The following is a 16,519-nucleotide window of genomic DNA, read 5'->3' as shown; positions in this document are numbered from 1 at the left end:
CGAACGATTACGCTGGTGGAAAATGTATCAGCATATTTTGTCCAATTACAGCGCGTGCTTTCAGTGTATAAGGTCCGCCCACAATTATTGCAAAATATCCGATTTTCTTCTTTGTTTATATGACAGTTTACTGTATCATGCATGAAATGCACAATTTACACGAGGATAACATCGAGTTTTGTATCTCCGAAGTAACTGTCAACGATTTTATCCTGGACAAGTACACCTTACGGACCGATTGTGACATAAGCCAGTGAAATTATCGATTGATATTGACACGGGGTTATTCACGCATGACTAATACACAGCCGCGTGAATCTTCGATGCTTGGGGCCATACTCTGATACTAGTAGGCTGACGTGCAATAATCTGGTCCTGACCGATTTAGAGACTGCAGCGAATGGTTTATCACACCTAATCGAAATAAGAATGTAATAAGGGTGTGCACTGTGTAATCGATTTCATGACATGGGAATTTTAGCAAACAGAATCAGACCGACTGTTTGGGATTTTCAATCGGTCTTTCATGACCTCAATCGGTCAAGGACCAACAAAACCGACAACAATATGATCCCTGGTTACTACCACTATAGCTACCTTGGCACTATGTTACTAGCACCATAGCTACTCTAGCTCTATGTTACTTCCACCAAAGCTACCATAGTACTATGTTACTAGCTCTATAGCTACCCTAGCATTACGTTACTTCCACTATAGCTACCCTAGCACTATGTAACAAGCAATATAGATACCCTAAAACTATACATAACTAAGCACCATAGCTAGCCCAGAACTATGTTACTACCACCATAGCTACCCTTGCACAATGTAACTACCACTTTAGCTACCCTACCATTATGTTACTACCCTTACAGTTTTTCTAACACTATTACCATAGCTTCTCTAACAATGTGCACTAAATGTTCCCTATTACTAAGGTACCAGCACCATAGCTACCATTACACTATGTTACAAGCACCATAGCTACCCTAGCACTATGTTGCTACCACCATAGCTACCCTAGCTGTATGTTACTTACATTATTATAGCTATCATAGCACTATGTCACTACCACCATAGATACTCTAGCACTATTTTACTAGTAAAATTGCTACCATAGAACTATGTTACTACCACTAAACCTTCCATAGCAGTATGTTACTTATGGGTTAAAGGCAACGTACAGCTTTAATTATCCCCACGTTTTTCGGAGAAAAAGTGGGGATATTGTGGTGATGTGCGGCTGTCCGTCTGTCCCTCCGTCCTGGCCACCTTCTCCTCCTACTCTATTAGCACTAGAACCTTGAAACTTACATACATGGAAGCTATGAGCATATGTGCGACGGTGACAGTGACAGAATATTGATCTGACCCCTGGGTCAAAAGTGATGGGGGTTGGGGCGGGGCCGGGTCAGAGATTTTCACTCATTTTTTTATGTTATTTTACATTAACTTCTTCATTTCTGCACCGATTTACTTCGATTCGATACTAAGCCTCTCTTATTACAATACGATCAATTTCAAATATGCATGGCCCCATTACCAACCCTGGGGCGCCCCGGCCACATAGGCCAAGCCCACCCAAAATTGCCTTTTACTATAATTTCTTCATTTCTACACCGATTCAAATTGATACTGAACCTCTCTTATGACAATACGGTCAATCTCAGCTATGCATGGCCCCATAACCAACCCTAGGGCACCCCGCCCAAATAAGCCACGCCCACCCAAAATTGCCTTTTACTATAATTTCTTCATTTCTACATCGATTCACTTCAAATTGATACTGAACCTCTCTTATGACAATACGGTCAATCTCAGCTATGCATCGCTCCATTACCAACACTTGGACGCCCCGCCCACATAGGCTATGCCCACATAGGCCACGCCAACCCAAAATTGCCTTTTACTATAATTTCTTCATTTCTACACTGATTCACTTTAAATTGATACTGAACCTCTCTTATGACAATACAGTTAATCTCAACTATGCATGGCCCCATCACCAACCCTGGGGCGCCCCGCCCACATAGGCCAAGCCCACCCAAAATTGCCTTTTACTATAATTTCTTCATTTCTACACCGATTCACTTCAAATTGATACTGAACCTCATTTATGACAATACAGTCAATCTCAACTATGCATATCGCCATTACCAACCCTGGGGCGCCCCGCCCACATAGGCCACGCCCACCCAAAATTGCCTTTTACTATAATTTCTTCATTTCTACACCGGTTTACTTCAAATTGATACTGAACATCTCTTATGACAATACGGTCAATCTCAACTATGTATGGCCCCATTACCAACCCTGGGGCGCCCTGCCCATAATAGGCCACACCCACCCAAAATTGTCTTTTACTATAATTTCTTCATTTCTACACCGATTCACTTCTAATTGATACTGAACTTCTCTTATGACAATACGGTCAATCTCAACTTAATGCATGGCCCCATTACCAACCCTTGGGCGCCCCTGGGTCAAACATGCGGCATGGGGATACGCGTCGGCCTCTGCCTCGCCATTTCTAGTTTACAATATAAAATCATGCAAGAAAGGGGTTAAGTGTGCATAGACCAAGAAGACTTCAGTTGAAGAGAGAAGCACAACCAAACTCTTATATACATCTTACAAGTAATAAAGTATGTTTTAGAGGATTAACACAATAAAGAAAAGTAGCACAATAATATTTAAATTAGTTAATCGAACAAAGGAAATAAACTGCTGTTTTTTTACTATTTTATTTCCCTGTTAATGATCATCAATGGTAAATTTGTTGTAAACAACCCTGTTTTTAGTGTGTCTTCCAGTGTCACATCGTTAATTTATTTGAATATAAAGTCAAGTGTTTCTTTTTTTTCTGAAAATGTAAGAAATTGACATTGGCTTGACACCAGGGGCGTAGATAACCTCCCAACATTGGGGGGGCGGTCCAGTTTCTGTACTGGGAACATAAAGAGGTTCGTTTGAGAGGGTTGTCCTCTCCCGTGGTTCCGAAAAAAATTACAATTACAATTAAAATGGTGCGTTTTTGGGGAACTTTCATGTTGATATAAATGTTATTGTTTTCTTTCCAAAAACTCTAATTACAACATAAAATTAAGTAAATGTTTATGTATTTTAATGACGGAGTTTTACAAGTGATATGAAAAATAAAAACATTAACATTACATTCACAACGGATATATTTTATTACTGATGGACATATTTAACACCTGAAAATGGGAGAGTGTTATAAATAACCACATGAAAATACACAACAACCAATACAATATGACATGATTAGTAAAGAATGTATCCACATTTCGAGCACTATTAAAATACTGAACCAGGATGAATAAATATTATTAAATTAAGTTAAATAAACAAAAATTACGGATAATTTATTTTTAAGCCACAATTTATCATGCACTGTTCGCGTAATGTTAATGCCAAGTGTCACATTCTATGAAAACTTCCCGAAGATAGTTAACCGTGATTCATTCACACTGACGAACTCATTGGCAACATCTAACAAGTCCATTGCGTCGGTAGCACACCTGTGCACGTGGAGCGTCATGAGGTGGGTGAGTCTCTCCTGTGTCATAGACGTCCGGAGGTACGTCTTCAGGCGTCTCAGGCCGGAGAAGGACCTCTCGCTGGTGGCGTTGGTGGCGGGCATTACCAGGACGTGGCGGAGGACGCGCATCACCTCCGAGAAAAAGAGGCGAGACTCAGGAGACAAGTCGCGCAAGAACGTGACAATGTCCGTGATGGTCTTGACCTTCTTGTCCCGTACGGCGACCTGGTACGTCTCCAGCTGAGTGGTGAGCGCCTGCTCGTTGAAGTCGTCCCTGTAGAAGTCCATCACGCTCCGCAGATGAGTGGCGTAGTCACCACCACAGGCGCAGCACACCAGAAGGTCTTGGAGGGATCTGTAGGTTTTGTAGCCTGGCTGATCGAATCTGTCCTTGATACACGCGATCACCAAATCGAATGCTTCAAAGTAGACCTGGCGGTACCGATCACGTGCTGTGGCTGGATACTCGTGGGCCCCGGTTCCAACGTCATAGCGTTTCGGCATCTTGCGTCGCCTGGGAACCACTGGCTCTCCTACGTCGACGTCATCGAGCTGGCTGTTGACGTCAACCCAAAACTTGTCGAAGGCATCGTCGGAGCGCTTGCTGGTCAATGTTTCCACCGTCATTGAAGCAACTGCCTGACCCTCTGATGCGGACATGTCCTTCTGTTGTAGGGTGCGGCTCAAGTTGTCTGTATGTCGCAGGATGATGTAACCCAGATGGACACCAAAGAAGAGGTCGAAGCTCTCCATCTGGGACCGCACGCCTACTATCCTGGAACGGATCTCCGAGTCTTTGGTCTGCTCGTAGCAGGTGTCCCACAAGGTCTGTAACACAGTGTAGTTGTCTAAGACACTACACAGGCTTGCTGCACGCACTGTCCATCTCGTGGGGCACAGTACACGGAAACCAGGGGTATCGGGGCTCATCTCCTCCTTCAGGGTCTGTAAGGTACTGTCCCTCTTTGGTGAATACTTAATCAGTTTGGAGACTTCATGCACTGTATCCATGGTGTCGCGCAAGAGCTTGCACTGACGTACACAGTCCCCAACGGCCAGATTGAGTGCATGTCCGTAGCAGTGCGTGAACACAGCTCGCTCCTCCTTTGCTAAGATGTTGGTCGCCACACCACGCTTCGCTCCGGTCATGTTGCTGGCCCCGTCATAACACTGCCCTCTGCACTGGCTCAAGGATAGGTTCATTCTTAGAAGAGTGTCTTCTATGACCGACGTCAGTGTAGTGGCGTCAATGGAATTTACTTGGTGAAACCCAACAAAGTCCTCGTGCACATTTAAGTCCTCGTCCACGTGTCTGAAGACTACCACCACTTGTTCTCGGTTGGACTTGTCTGTTGTCTCGTCAGCCATGATTGTGTAGAACTCGTTTGTCTTGATGTCGCTGGCCACTTTACGGAGGATGCGCAGTGCCATGAGCTGGAGTATTTCATTCTGGATATCAGGGGCGACAAACTTGTCCCGCTTCCGTTCCAGCCACGCGAGAATAGAGCTGTCCGTCTCCCCGTGGTGTTGTAGCAGCTGCATGAAGTTCCCCTCATCGTCGTCGTGCCCACGTAGCGCGATGCCCTGGCGTGCGAGGAACCGTATGCTGCGTAGGATTTGCAGCAGCTGCTTCCGGTTGTCGGCCTTCTCCTTAGCGTGCCCCGCTGACAGCATCTCCCCCACGTCACGCGTCGTGGCGGGAAGCGTCACCAGTCGCTCGACCGCCTCCTTGTGGCACTCGCTTTTTTCGTGCTTCCGGAACTTCTCGGTACCCGCTTTCCATTTGGAGAAGCCATCACTGATGAAGCTGCCGTCCACCTTCGTGTTGCCGATCTTGCCCAACTTCTTGGCCGCCATGCAGAGGTGGCAGAACGCAAGGTCCCGGCTCTGAAAAGAATAACATTGTAATAAATTTTGTGTTAAATATTAATGATAATAATAAGAAACATTATTAAGCAACATTTTTTTTTACAATACGAGTATTTTTTGTATGTTGTGCCTTTTTTTCTAAATTTCGTTTGTATTTAGATCAACGTTAGGTTCAGAAAAGATAAGAACGATCGCAAATTAAAATTTAATACTAATATACATACCTCATCGTAGTGGAGCCATGTGAAGGAATCAAACCAACAAGATTGGAATGAACGCTGTTCTGGCTTTTTCTTCCCGAATGTACGCTTAGGAAACGCAAAATTTCGAGGCTGATTAGGAATACTCATTTTGAACATTAAACAATTACATATATGATATTGTTTCAATGATTTCTAATCAAATAATAACTGATGTACTTAGAGAACAAAAATATTTTCAAACTAATGAATGTTTTTCACGCGTATTTGATTGCAGAGACTGTTGACATGATACTAATGGTCATTACTGTCTAATTCCTGGAATGTTCTGCAGTCTGAGATAAACAGTGAAGACATTAGCACTGACAGTGTGTTTATGATTCAAGCAGTTTCGAAGAAGGGTTGTTTTGCCAGGCAATTTAAATAAACATTATAGTTTCTGAATAATGTTGCCATCAACATTAAGAGGTTCCAACCATCCCATTATTTTACCTAGGGGACACATGGCTTCTGCACTGACGGCGCGTGATTACAAAAATACTGGTTTTGGGGCGGCGATTTTTTTGGGATTTTACATTTATTTATATAACGATGACTAGCCGAAATATTGGGGGGGCGGCCGCCCCCCCTGCCCCCCCATTATCTACGCCCCTGCTTGACACTACAGCAGAAATTTATCACCTCAATGCATGTTGATGTTTTAACAAAGATGGACACCAAGGGATTAAGGATGTAACCAAAAGTGGCTGGACAGATTAAAAACACGCTTATATAGGTTACTTTATTTCTAGACCCCTATGTGCTATGATTCACATGTCAAGATTCCTACATAATACCATGCTCTGAACAATAACCGCAATTTCATACCAAAAAGCAATTATAGCACATCAAAAACTGCATAACAGCAATGAAATGTATCTTCCATATTTATCTACAAGGTCTTGCATTCTAGATCCATCAGATGCACAAGTACAATAGCTTAATATATGTGACCAGACCCTCTCTGACTACAAATATGTCATAGTTTGGCATCTGAAAGGCAATGAAGGTGAGATATCAAGATGCCAGTTTTTCCCATTAACATCCAAATGCGCTAGTTTTATAGGGACCTTTCTACAGATTTTGAAGTTTGTCATTTAATTAATGCCTTATATTGATAAATGTTAACATCGGATCTAAAAAGCTCCAGTAAAATACATGAATAAAATTAAAGAAAGAAAAACAAGTGTTTGTGAAACACTATGCCCCTCTATATATCTGACCTTTGACCTTGAAGGATGACCTTGACCTTTCACCACTCAAAATGTGCAGCTCCATTAGATACACATGCATGCAAAATATCAAGTTGCTATCTTCAATATTGAAAAATAAAGTTTTGGAACAGACACACACAATGACAGACAGACAGGCCAAAAACAATATACCCCCTCTTCTTCGAAGGCGGGCATAAAAAGTAACCCTTAACTAGGCTTGAACCACTGACCCCTGGAGTCCTGGAGTAAAAGTCTAACCCTTTGACCACTCGGCCATCTGTGCTCATACAATGAGTAATTTATTTTATACTTGATGAAAGCAATCCTCGTAGTGTCACAAAATTTAACGACAACAACAGAACTCTTCAAATTATTCAATCATTTCCCTTTACAACGCTTTGTAATTTTCAGGTTTTTAAATCGGCATGATTAATGTTTAGTATTACTGCTTCCTCACAAATATTTTAACTACAAGGAAAATTTGCGAATTTGAAACAATTTTAAATATTTTGTCAAATTACCAAAAGGGGAAAGGTCCCTAATAGAATTAAACGCCAATGTGTTTCCTCAGAGTGAGGGAATTTCTATTAATATTATATTCATGTGAATGACTTTTTTCTTGCATACAAATGACTTTAAATAACATTTGTATTCCAAATTACATAAACAGTACAAATTAATTTCATGGAACTTGACTATTATTTGCTAATATTTGATAACTTATCATTTTTTATTTCAATGAGTATGTATTTTAAACCATATGACAAGTGTTACATACTGATTTAATTAAATATATTTAAATGCTATTTCATTCAATCATTTAACATGGTTTTATAATTTTATATTAAGTTATTACACAACACTGATTAAATATTGAATAAAAGTCATGATTAAAAAAAATGTTTCTTATCATTAATCATTTCAAAGTTTTAAGCAAGAAATCCAGAGCATGTTCTAGCAGATCAACAAGTCTACAAGCACAACTAGAGCTTTGTCACAGATGTGACGTATACCCCCACGTGCCGCATTGACACAGACTATTTTGCATGCTGTCTTTACAAAACAAGAGAAGCTAATGTATGGCGATTTTTAAAAATTATTACCGTATGCCATTATCATTTATGGCTATTTTTGACCTTTGAACTCAATTTGTGACCTTGACCTTGGAGATGTAGACATAATTCTTTTGTGCAACACACCGTCCAATGATGGTGAACAAATGATTTTAAAATCTCACAATGAACGACATAGATATGGCCTGAACAAGCTCATTTATGACCTTTTTTGACCTTTGCACTGAAAAAGTGACCTTGACCTTGGAGATATCAACATAATTCTTTCGCGCGACACACCGTGCAATGATGGTGAACAAATGTGCCAAATGATTTTAAAATCTCACAATGAAGGACATAGTTATGGCCTGGACAAGCTCATTTATGGCCATTTTTGACATTTGAACTCAAAGTGTGACCTTGACCTTGGAGATATCAACCTAATTCTTTCGCGGGACACAATGTCCAATTATGGTGAACAAATTTGCCAAATGATTTTAAAATCTCACAACGAACGACATAGTTATTGCCTGGACAAGCTCATGTATGGCCATTTTTGACCTTTGAATTAAAAGTGTGACCTTGACCTTGGAGATATTGACGTAATGTTTTCGCGTAACACACCGTCCAATTATGGTGAACAAATGTGCCAAATGATTTTAAAATCTCACAATAAATGACAAAGTTATGGCCCAGACAAGCTCATTATGGCCATTTTTGACCTTTGAACTCAAATAGTGACCTTGACCTTTGAGATATCGACGTAATTCTTTCGCACGACACACCGCCCAATGATGGTGAACAAATGTGCCGAATCTCACGATTAACAACTTAGTTATGGCCCGGACAAGCTTTCTGGACAGACCGACAGACAGATCGACCAACAAAGTGACTCCTATATAGCCCCCATTACCTTTGGTAATTGGTATAATGAGTAATTCTCTGTAATCCCACATTATATGCAGACAAGTACAGTATGTTGAATATTTTAATGCAGATTGATAGTGAAGTGTGTTCACATGTAGATGTCTATATTTTGGATTGAATTAAATTGGGTTGAGGAAGTCATTAATAAGCCCCTATTACAGCATCCAGAATTTTTCAAAGGGCAAATTAATCAATCCTACCTATCTGCTTTCATACAATTATCAAAGGTTCTTTTTACGATTTTTACTGAGTTAGAGAACAAACCCTTATTATTCTGCTCTTAGATAACATTCATAGGGTGTATATATTAAATTTGGTTACCCCTTTTATTTTACTTCCATATACCCGGTAATCTTCAACCACTGCTTATTGGATGGAATTGAATTAAATAACTCAAAGACTATATCATAATCTCATCAGACAATTTTCACAAGGATTAATACAGTCTTAATTGATTTATAGACATAACAAATCCCAATAATTGGCAGAAGAAACCATCACAGGCTGCTTTTGCATTCACTTGCTTTTCAAAAATACATGAGGATTGTGAAATATATTTATTTAAAGTAATTATTTTTATTTCTTCTTAATTTCTTTAAATTTTGTATGGAGTAGATAATTGCATTTCATGTATGTAATTTTGTCCAATGCATCCGTTATCTATTTTACATATTCTGTCGATAATTGTTCTTTAACCCATTCCCACTCAGATTAACAAAGTGAAAACGGCTATGTGCAAACAGCATAATACCAGAACAGCCTGCAAGTAACTAGCAGTTTGAACAGGTTTTATGCCTGCTCACCAGTATCATCTAAGGGTTGGAAATAAAGCCTTTACAAATTGTATCAAATAAGAAGACTTTCATTAAATTTGACTTTCTGGCGAACTACAAATGCGTCAAAATACAAATCTAACTGGTAAAGGGTTAAAAGAAATATTAATCAGTATAAAATGATTGTCGTTGCTTTTTTAGCCAACCCCCCCCCCCCCCCCCCCCCCCTCTCTCCATTGGAAGAAAGTGGCATGTATAGCAGTCAAACAGTCGTCCAAAAATTCATGTCTTTGATATAACTTTTCCAAATATAAATGGAGTTTAAAATAACTTGGCATAAATATTAATCATCGAAAGACAACGTGTTGCAACTGCACCAGCCGTCACCAAACCCAAAAGGTCAAGGTCACATATAAAAGTAAAACGTCATATTTGATCATAAATCAGTATGAAAATTGCTCTCTCAATAATAAATTTGCCATATATTGATTGGTTGTGGAAAATGAGAGGGCACATGAAGGGTGGGTGATTTGTTATTTAAGCGGTCCCGTAAGCTTCATTTACTCTGTAGAGCACACACCTTCATAATTAGAGGTCCCGAGTTCATGTCCCTGACTCATTGCACACTGATTACTTCCTGGCAACACGTTCAGTGTTTAATATTACAATAATTGAGAAAAAAGCAATGCCTTTTACCAGCTATTCTCACACATGGGAAAAAAACATGCACATAAATACGCTAAAATTAATGTTTATGCTGTTGAGTATTCAATTCAAACTTTTAATAGTTACAGAGAAAACAACTGCCCAGCAGTGAATTATCAATGTCCAATGGTATATACACTGCCAGTTTAGTCTGCAGTTAACATACCAATGTTAAACAGAAAATAAATAAACATTTGGGCTGTGCTCTGTGAAAAGCGGGTTTAATGCATGTGCGTAGTGTCGTCCCAGATTAGCCTGTGCAGTCCACACAGTCTAATAAGGGACGACACTTTCTTCATTTTGAGTTTAAAGAAGACACTTCTTAGCAAAAACATGTTTAGGCGGTAAGTGTCGTCCCTGATAAGCCTGTGCGGCCTGCAGTCTATGTGGAAAGTGTTGTCCTTGCGGCCTGCACAGGCTAATCTTGGACAACACTTTACGCACATGCTTTATGTTTTAAATGTTGGTTCATTAATGGATACGCATCGCTGGAAACAGATAAAATTATAAAGTATAATTTATAATTGAGAAAGTTCATGGATAACTGATATAATTTTAGTTTATAATTTTCAACATTATATTTCAACATTTGTGGCGCAGTGCTATGCAAGCTTTTGATTCCCATTCAAATCATGATTATAGATTTATAAGCAAACATAAAAATCTGTGAACAAGTCAGTTTTACCAAATGATTAAATTCATGAAGGAATTCTAGCTGCAGAAATAAACTTGTCACCTGTCAGCAGGTGATTTAAAGTGTTGACTTTAAAGTAAGGAGTTGTAACAATCTTCATTGTACTAAACAGTTGTTTACATACAGCACATATGTCGGTATTTCGAATACAATTAAAATATATTGAAGAACATTCGAATAAGTTTTTAAACGTGCAAAAAGTGATTTTTTATAAAAAGCGCACTTATCACGTTCTGGCTCACGTTATCACGTACACCTCGATATATGGATACATAGGCATTTGCAAGAAACTCGAAATGGATTTGTCATTTGGAATACTGAATGAATATATGCGCTAGAACGTATTTATACGCAAAAATAGTCATTTACATAAATCTAATATAACTCTAAATCTCGTCCATATTGCACACAAATCAAATGACCTTCGATGTAAAGTAAAAGCCACAGTAAACACACGCTAATGAAGACCCACTTTATCTAGATAAGGACATCATTCTGCGTAGTTTTAAACACAACCGACCCAGTTCTGCAACTGTAAACATGCTCACGTTGCAAACAACATTATGATGCCCCGGAACATCATGCTACATGCACACAAAATAATAAAGTCTTCAGGTGTCAATACATATGTACGAAGTCGGGTACTCTCCAGCAAGCGCAGTCACGTACACTGACCTTATGCTAGTTATGTTTTCCAATCAACAAGCCTCTCTTACCTTGGCACGTGCCGCGCTCATTTCCGGTCACGAGGTCCCCCGGTTGAGCCCCAACCACGCACAGTAGTCCTTGTCCACAGACACCCGGTCCGTCTGGCCCTCCCCCACATGACTCGTGCACACCACGTGCACATGTCATGCAGCATCCGCACTGGTCCAGCACGAGGCCGTGCGCGCACGTGTCCGGTATTGTACACGTAAGAATGTTGCACGTGCAGAGATCGAATGCTGGTGAACTAGCAAACACACACGAAATAATCAAACTTAGCAACAGAGCACTCACACTACGATAGTGTAATCTGGAATAAGTTGCTACTTTCATTTCTGTGGAGTAACTTTAAATTAAGATCCACATAAAGTATAAAGAAAACTTGAGAGTTACATTATACAAATTTCTATATTTCACACACAACATTTAAAGAGCACATGTTGGTATATGAGCAGAAATGTAGCAAACATATTTTGATTTAAACAAGCGTTATTCAGAAATCCACTCCCCGAATTAATTGTAACACCGCTCTATTCCTCTTTTGTTAATACAATAAATTGACAACTGTCGTTCATGAAATTATACTATTTCTCGCTGAGAAAGAAAACAAACTGCTGGAGTTGACCAATAGGCAAGCTCTGGGGGCGGTATTTACATAGAAATCAGGTAGTGTATTCGTAAGGCTATACAGCGAATTAACTGCAATTTATTATCTTTATCAGCTGCAAATATACTTTCTTTACGTGAAAAGGTTTATGCGTGATTTATACTCGGTTAGGATACAAACTAGACGTACGATACATGCATACTATTCTATATTGAATTTGATGTAACTATCGCAGTTTCATTTACGAGCGATCGAATTCGATTTTTGTACTCCTGGTCTTTTAAATTGTGTTCACCTCTAATTATATTATATGCGTATTTTTTCGTAAATCAGTTACACGAACAACAATTAATTAAGGTAAACTAAAAATAGTGGTGTGTCACTTAAATAATGCGTTGGTCGATCATTAAGTTATGGATGTTGCACTCATATTAAAAACAAACGATATCCTCGCAAAATATAAGTAGACAAAATCATCCCATCATAAGAGGAAACAACATCCTCTCATCATGAAAATAAACAACATGATCCAGTTATAAAGTAAACATCCTCCTCCAATTATAAAGATAGATAACATTTTCCAATTATACAGATAAGCAACATTCTCCCATGATAAGATAGACAACATTCTCCCATGATTACGATTAATAACAATTTCCCATGATAAAAATATATAACATTCTCCCATTATAAAGATAGACAACATTATCCCATGATCAAGATAGACAATATTTTCCCAAGATAACGATTTATAACATTTTCCCATGATAAAGATATATAACATTCTCCCATTATAAAGATAGACAACATTATCCCATGATCAAGATAGACAACATTTTCCCATGATAAAGATTAATAACATTTTCCCTTGATTAAGATATATAACATCCTCCCATTGTAAAGATAGATAACATTCTCCCGTGATAAAGATAGACAACATTATCCCATGATAAAGATAGACAACATTATCCCAGGATAAAGATGGATAACATTATCCCATGATAAAGAAAGATACCATTCTCCCATGATAAAGATAGATAACATTTACCCATAATTGAGATAGGCAATATTCTCCCATGATAAGATAAACAAAATTCCTCATATCAGATATATAACATGTTCTCATGATAAAGATAGACGACATTTTCCCACGAAAAAGCTAGAAAACATTCTCCCATGGTAAAGATAGACAATATTTTCCCATGATAAAAACAAATAACATTCTCCCATGATAAGATAGACAACGTGTTCACATGAAAAGATAGATAAAATTCTCCCATGATAAAGACAGATAACATTCTCCCATTATAAAGATAGACACCATTCTCCCATGATAAAGATATATTATATTTTTCCATAATAAAGATAGATAACGTTCTCCAAAAATAAAGATAGACATCATTCTCCCATGATAAAATAGATAACATTCTTCCATTATAAAGATAGATAACATTCTACCATGATTAAGATATATAACATTCTACCATGATAAAGATAGACAACATTCTCACATGATACAGATTAACAACATACTCCCATGATAAAGATAGACAACCGTTTCCCGTGATAAAGATAGATAACATTCTCCCATGAAAAAGATAGACAGCATTTTCACATGATAAAGAAAGACAACATTATCTTATGATAATGATTGATAATATTATCATATTATTAAGATAGATAACATTCGCCAACAATAAAGCTTTTATTTTCCCATGATAAAGATAGATAGCATTCTCCAATTATAAAAATAGACAACATTCTCCCACGAGAAAGAAAGACAGAGAACAGTCTCCCACGATAAAGATATATAACAATTTTCCCACAATAAAAATATAATATTCTCCAATGATAAAGATAGATAACATTGTCCCATTAAAGAGATGCATATCATTCTCCCATGATAAGATAGACAACATCCTCACATGATAAACATTAACAACATTCTCCCATGATAAAGATAGACAACATTTTCCCATGATAAAGATAGATGACATTCTCCCATGAAAAAGATATACAACATTATCTCATGCTAAAGTTAGATAACATTCTCCCATTATAATAATAGATAACATTCTCACATGATAAAGATATATACTATTGTCCCATGATAAAGATAGAAAACATTCTCGAATGATAAAGATAGACACATTTCTCCCATGATAAAGATCGACAACATTCTCCCATGATAAAGATATATAACATTTTTCCACGATTCAGATTGAGAACATTCTCCCATCATAAGGATATATAACGTTCTCCCATGATAAGATAGACAACATTCTAACATGATAAAGATAAACAGAATCCTCCCATGATAAAGATATATAACATTTTCCCATGATAAAGATAGGCAACATATATTACATTCTTCCATTTTAACGATTGACAACATTCTCCTATGATTAAGATAGATAACATTGTCCCATTATAAATATATATAACATTCCCCTAGTATAAAGATAAATAATATTCTCCCTTGATACATATAGATAACATTCTCCCATGATAAAGATATATAACATTCTTCCATTTTAAAGGTAGACAAAATTCTCGCATGATTAGATAGACAAGATTATCCCATGATAAAAATATACACCATTTTCCCATGATAAAGAAATATAACATTTTCCCATGAAAAAGATAGAAAACATTCTCCCATGATAAAAATAAACAAAATTCTCCGATTATAAAGATAGACAACATTTTCCCATGATAAGAAAGTCAACATTCTCTCATGATAAAGATATATAACATGTTCATATGATAAGACAGACAACATTTTCATATGATAAAGATAAACAACACACTCCCGTAATAAAGATAGACAACATTATCCAATGATAAAGATAGATAACATTATCCAATGATAAAGATAGATAAATTTCTCCCATGATAAAGATATATATATATATATATATATATATATATATATATATATTATTTTCCCATGATAAAGATACATAACATTCTCTCATGACAAAGATAGACAACATTCTCCCATGATAAAGATATGACAACATTCTTCAATAGATACAATATGTGACATTTTCCCACAAAAAAGATAGATACTATTCTCCCATTATTAAGATAGACAACATTATCATATGATCAATACAGATAACATTCTCTCATTATAAAGATACATAACATTCTCCAATGAAAAAGACAGACAACATTCTCCCATTATAAAGATTTATAACATGTTCCTGCGATAGAGATAGATAACATTCTCCCATGAAAAAGATATATAACATTCTCCCATTATAAAGATTTATAACATTCTCCCATGATAAGATAGACAACATTCTCACATGATAAAGATAAACATTATTCTCTCGTGATGAAGAAAAAAACCATGTTAAAAATATGTAACATCCCCCCAATGATAAAGACAAACAACATTCTCCCATGGTAAAGATAGAAAACATTTTCCCATGATAAAGATAGATAACATATTATCCAATGATAAATATGGACAACATTCTCCCATGTTAAAGATTGACAACATTCTCCAATGATTAAGATATATAACATATTCCCATGATGAATATAGATAAAATTCTCCCATGATAAAGATAGACAACATTCTACCATAAAAAAGATAGATAACATTATTCCATTACAAAGATCGATAACATTCTCTGATGATAAAGCTAGACAACATTCTTACATGATTAAGATATATTACATTCTTCCACTTTAACGATTGACAACATTCTCCCATGATTAAGATAGATAACATTGTCCCATTAAACATATATATAACATTCCCCTATTATAAAGATAAATAATATTCTCCCTTGATACATATAGATAACATTCTGCCATGATAAAGATATATAACATTCTTCCATTTTAAAGGTAGACAACATTCTCGCATGATTCATATAGACAAGATTATCCCATGATAAAGATATACACCATTTTCCCATGATAAAGAAATATAACATTTTTCCATGAAAAAGATAGAAAACATTCTCCCATGATAAAGATATACAAAATTATCCGATTATATAGATAGACAACATTTTCCCATGATAAGAAAGTCAACATTCCCTCATGATAAAGATATATAACATGTTCATATGATAGGACAGACAACATTCTCACATGATAAAGATAAACAACATACGCCCATGATAAAGATAGACAGCATTTTCCCATGATAA

At 37.1% G+C, this 16,519-nt stretch overlaps 1 protein-coding gene across 3 annotated transcripts in view; it reads right to left on the bottom strand.

The window, feature by feature from the left end:
- LOC127873842 (cysteine-rich motor neuron 1 protein-like) overlaps nt 1–12,381 on the bottom strand; it is an 83,257-nt gene extending 70,876 nt beyond the window's left edge. Inside the window, exon 1 of one of the 3 annotated variants that reach the window (XM_052417895.1) lies at nt 11,752–12,381. In XM_052417895.1, coding sequence (XP_052273855.1) covers nt 11,752–12,073 — 322 coding nt within the window. In that variant the 5' untranslated portion in view covers nt 12,074–12,381. Of the gene's footprint in view, nt 1–11,507; nt 11,608–11,751 lie in introns of those variants that run through there. The other 2 variants (XM_052417897.1, XM_052417898.1) reach the window with 2 other exon arrangements.
- Between the last annotated feature and the right edge of the window lie 4,138 nt (nt 12,382–16,519).

Source organism: Dreissena polymorpha, chromosome 3 (assembly GCF_020536995.1).
Source record: "Dreissena polymorpha isolate Duluth1 chromosome 3, UMN_Dpol_1.0, whole genome shotgun sequence".
NCBI lineage: Eukaryota > Metazoa > Mollusca > Bivalvia > Myida > Dreissenidae > Dreissena > Dreissena polymorpha.
Note: the sequence above shows the minus strand (reverse complement) of the source record. Positions and strands in the feature narration are given on the sequence as shown.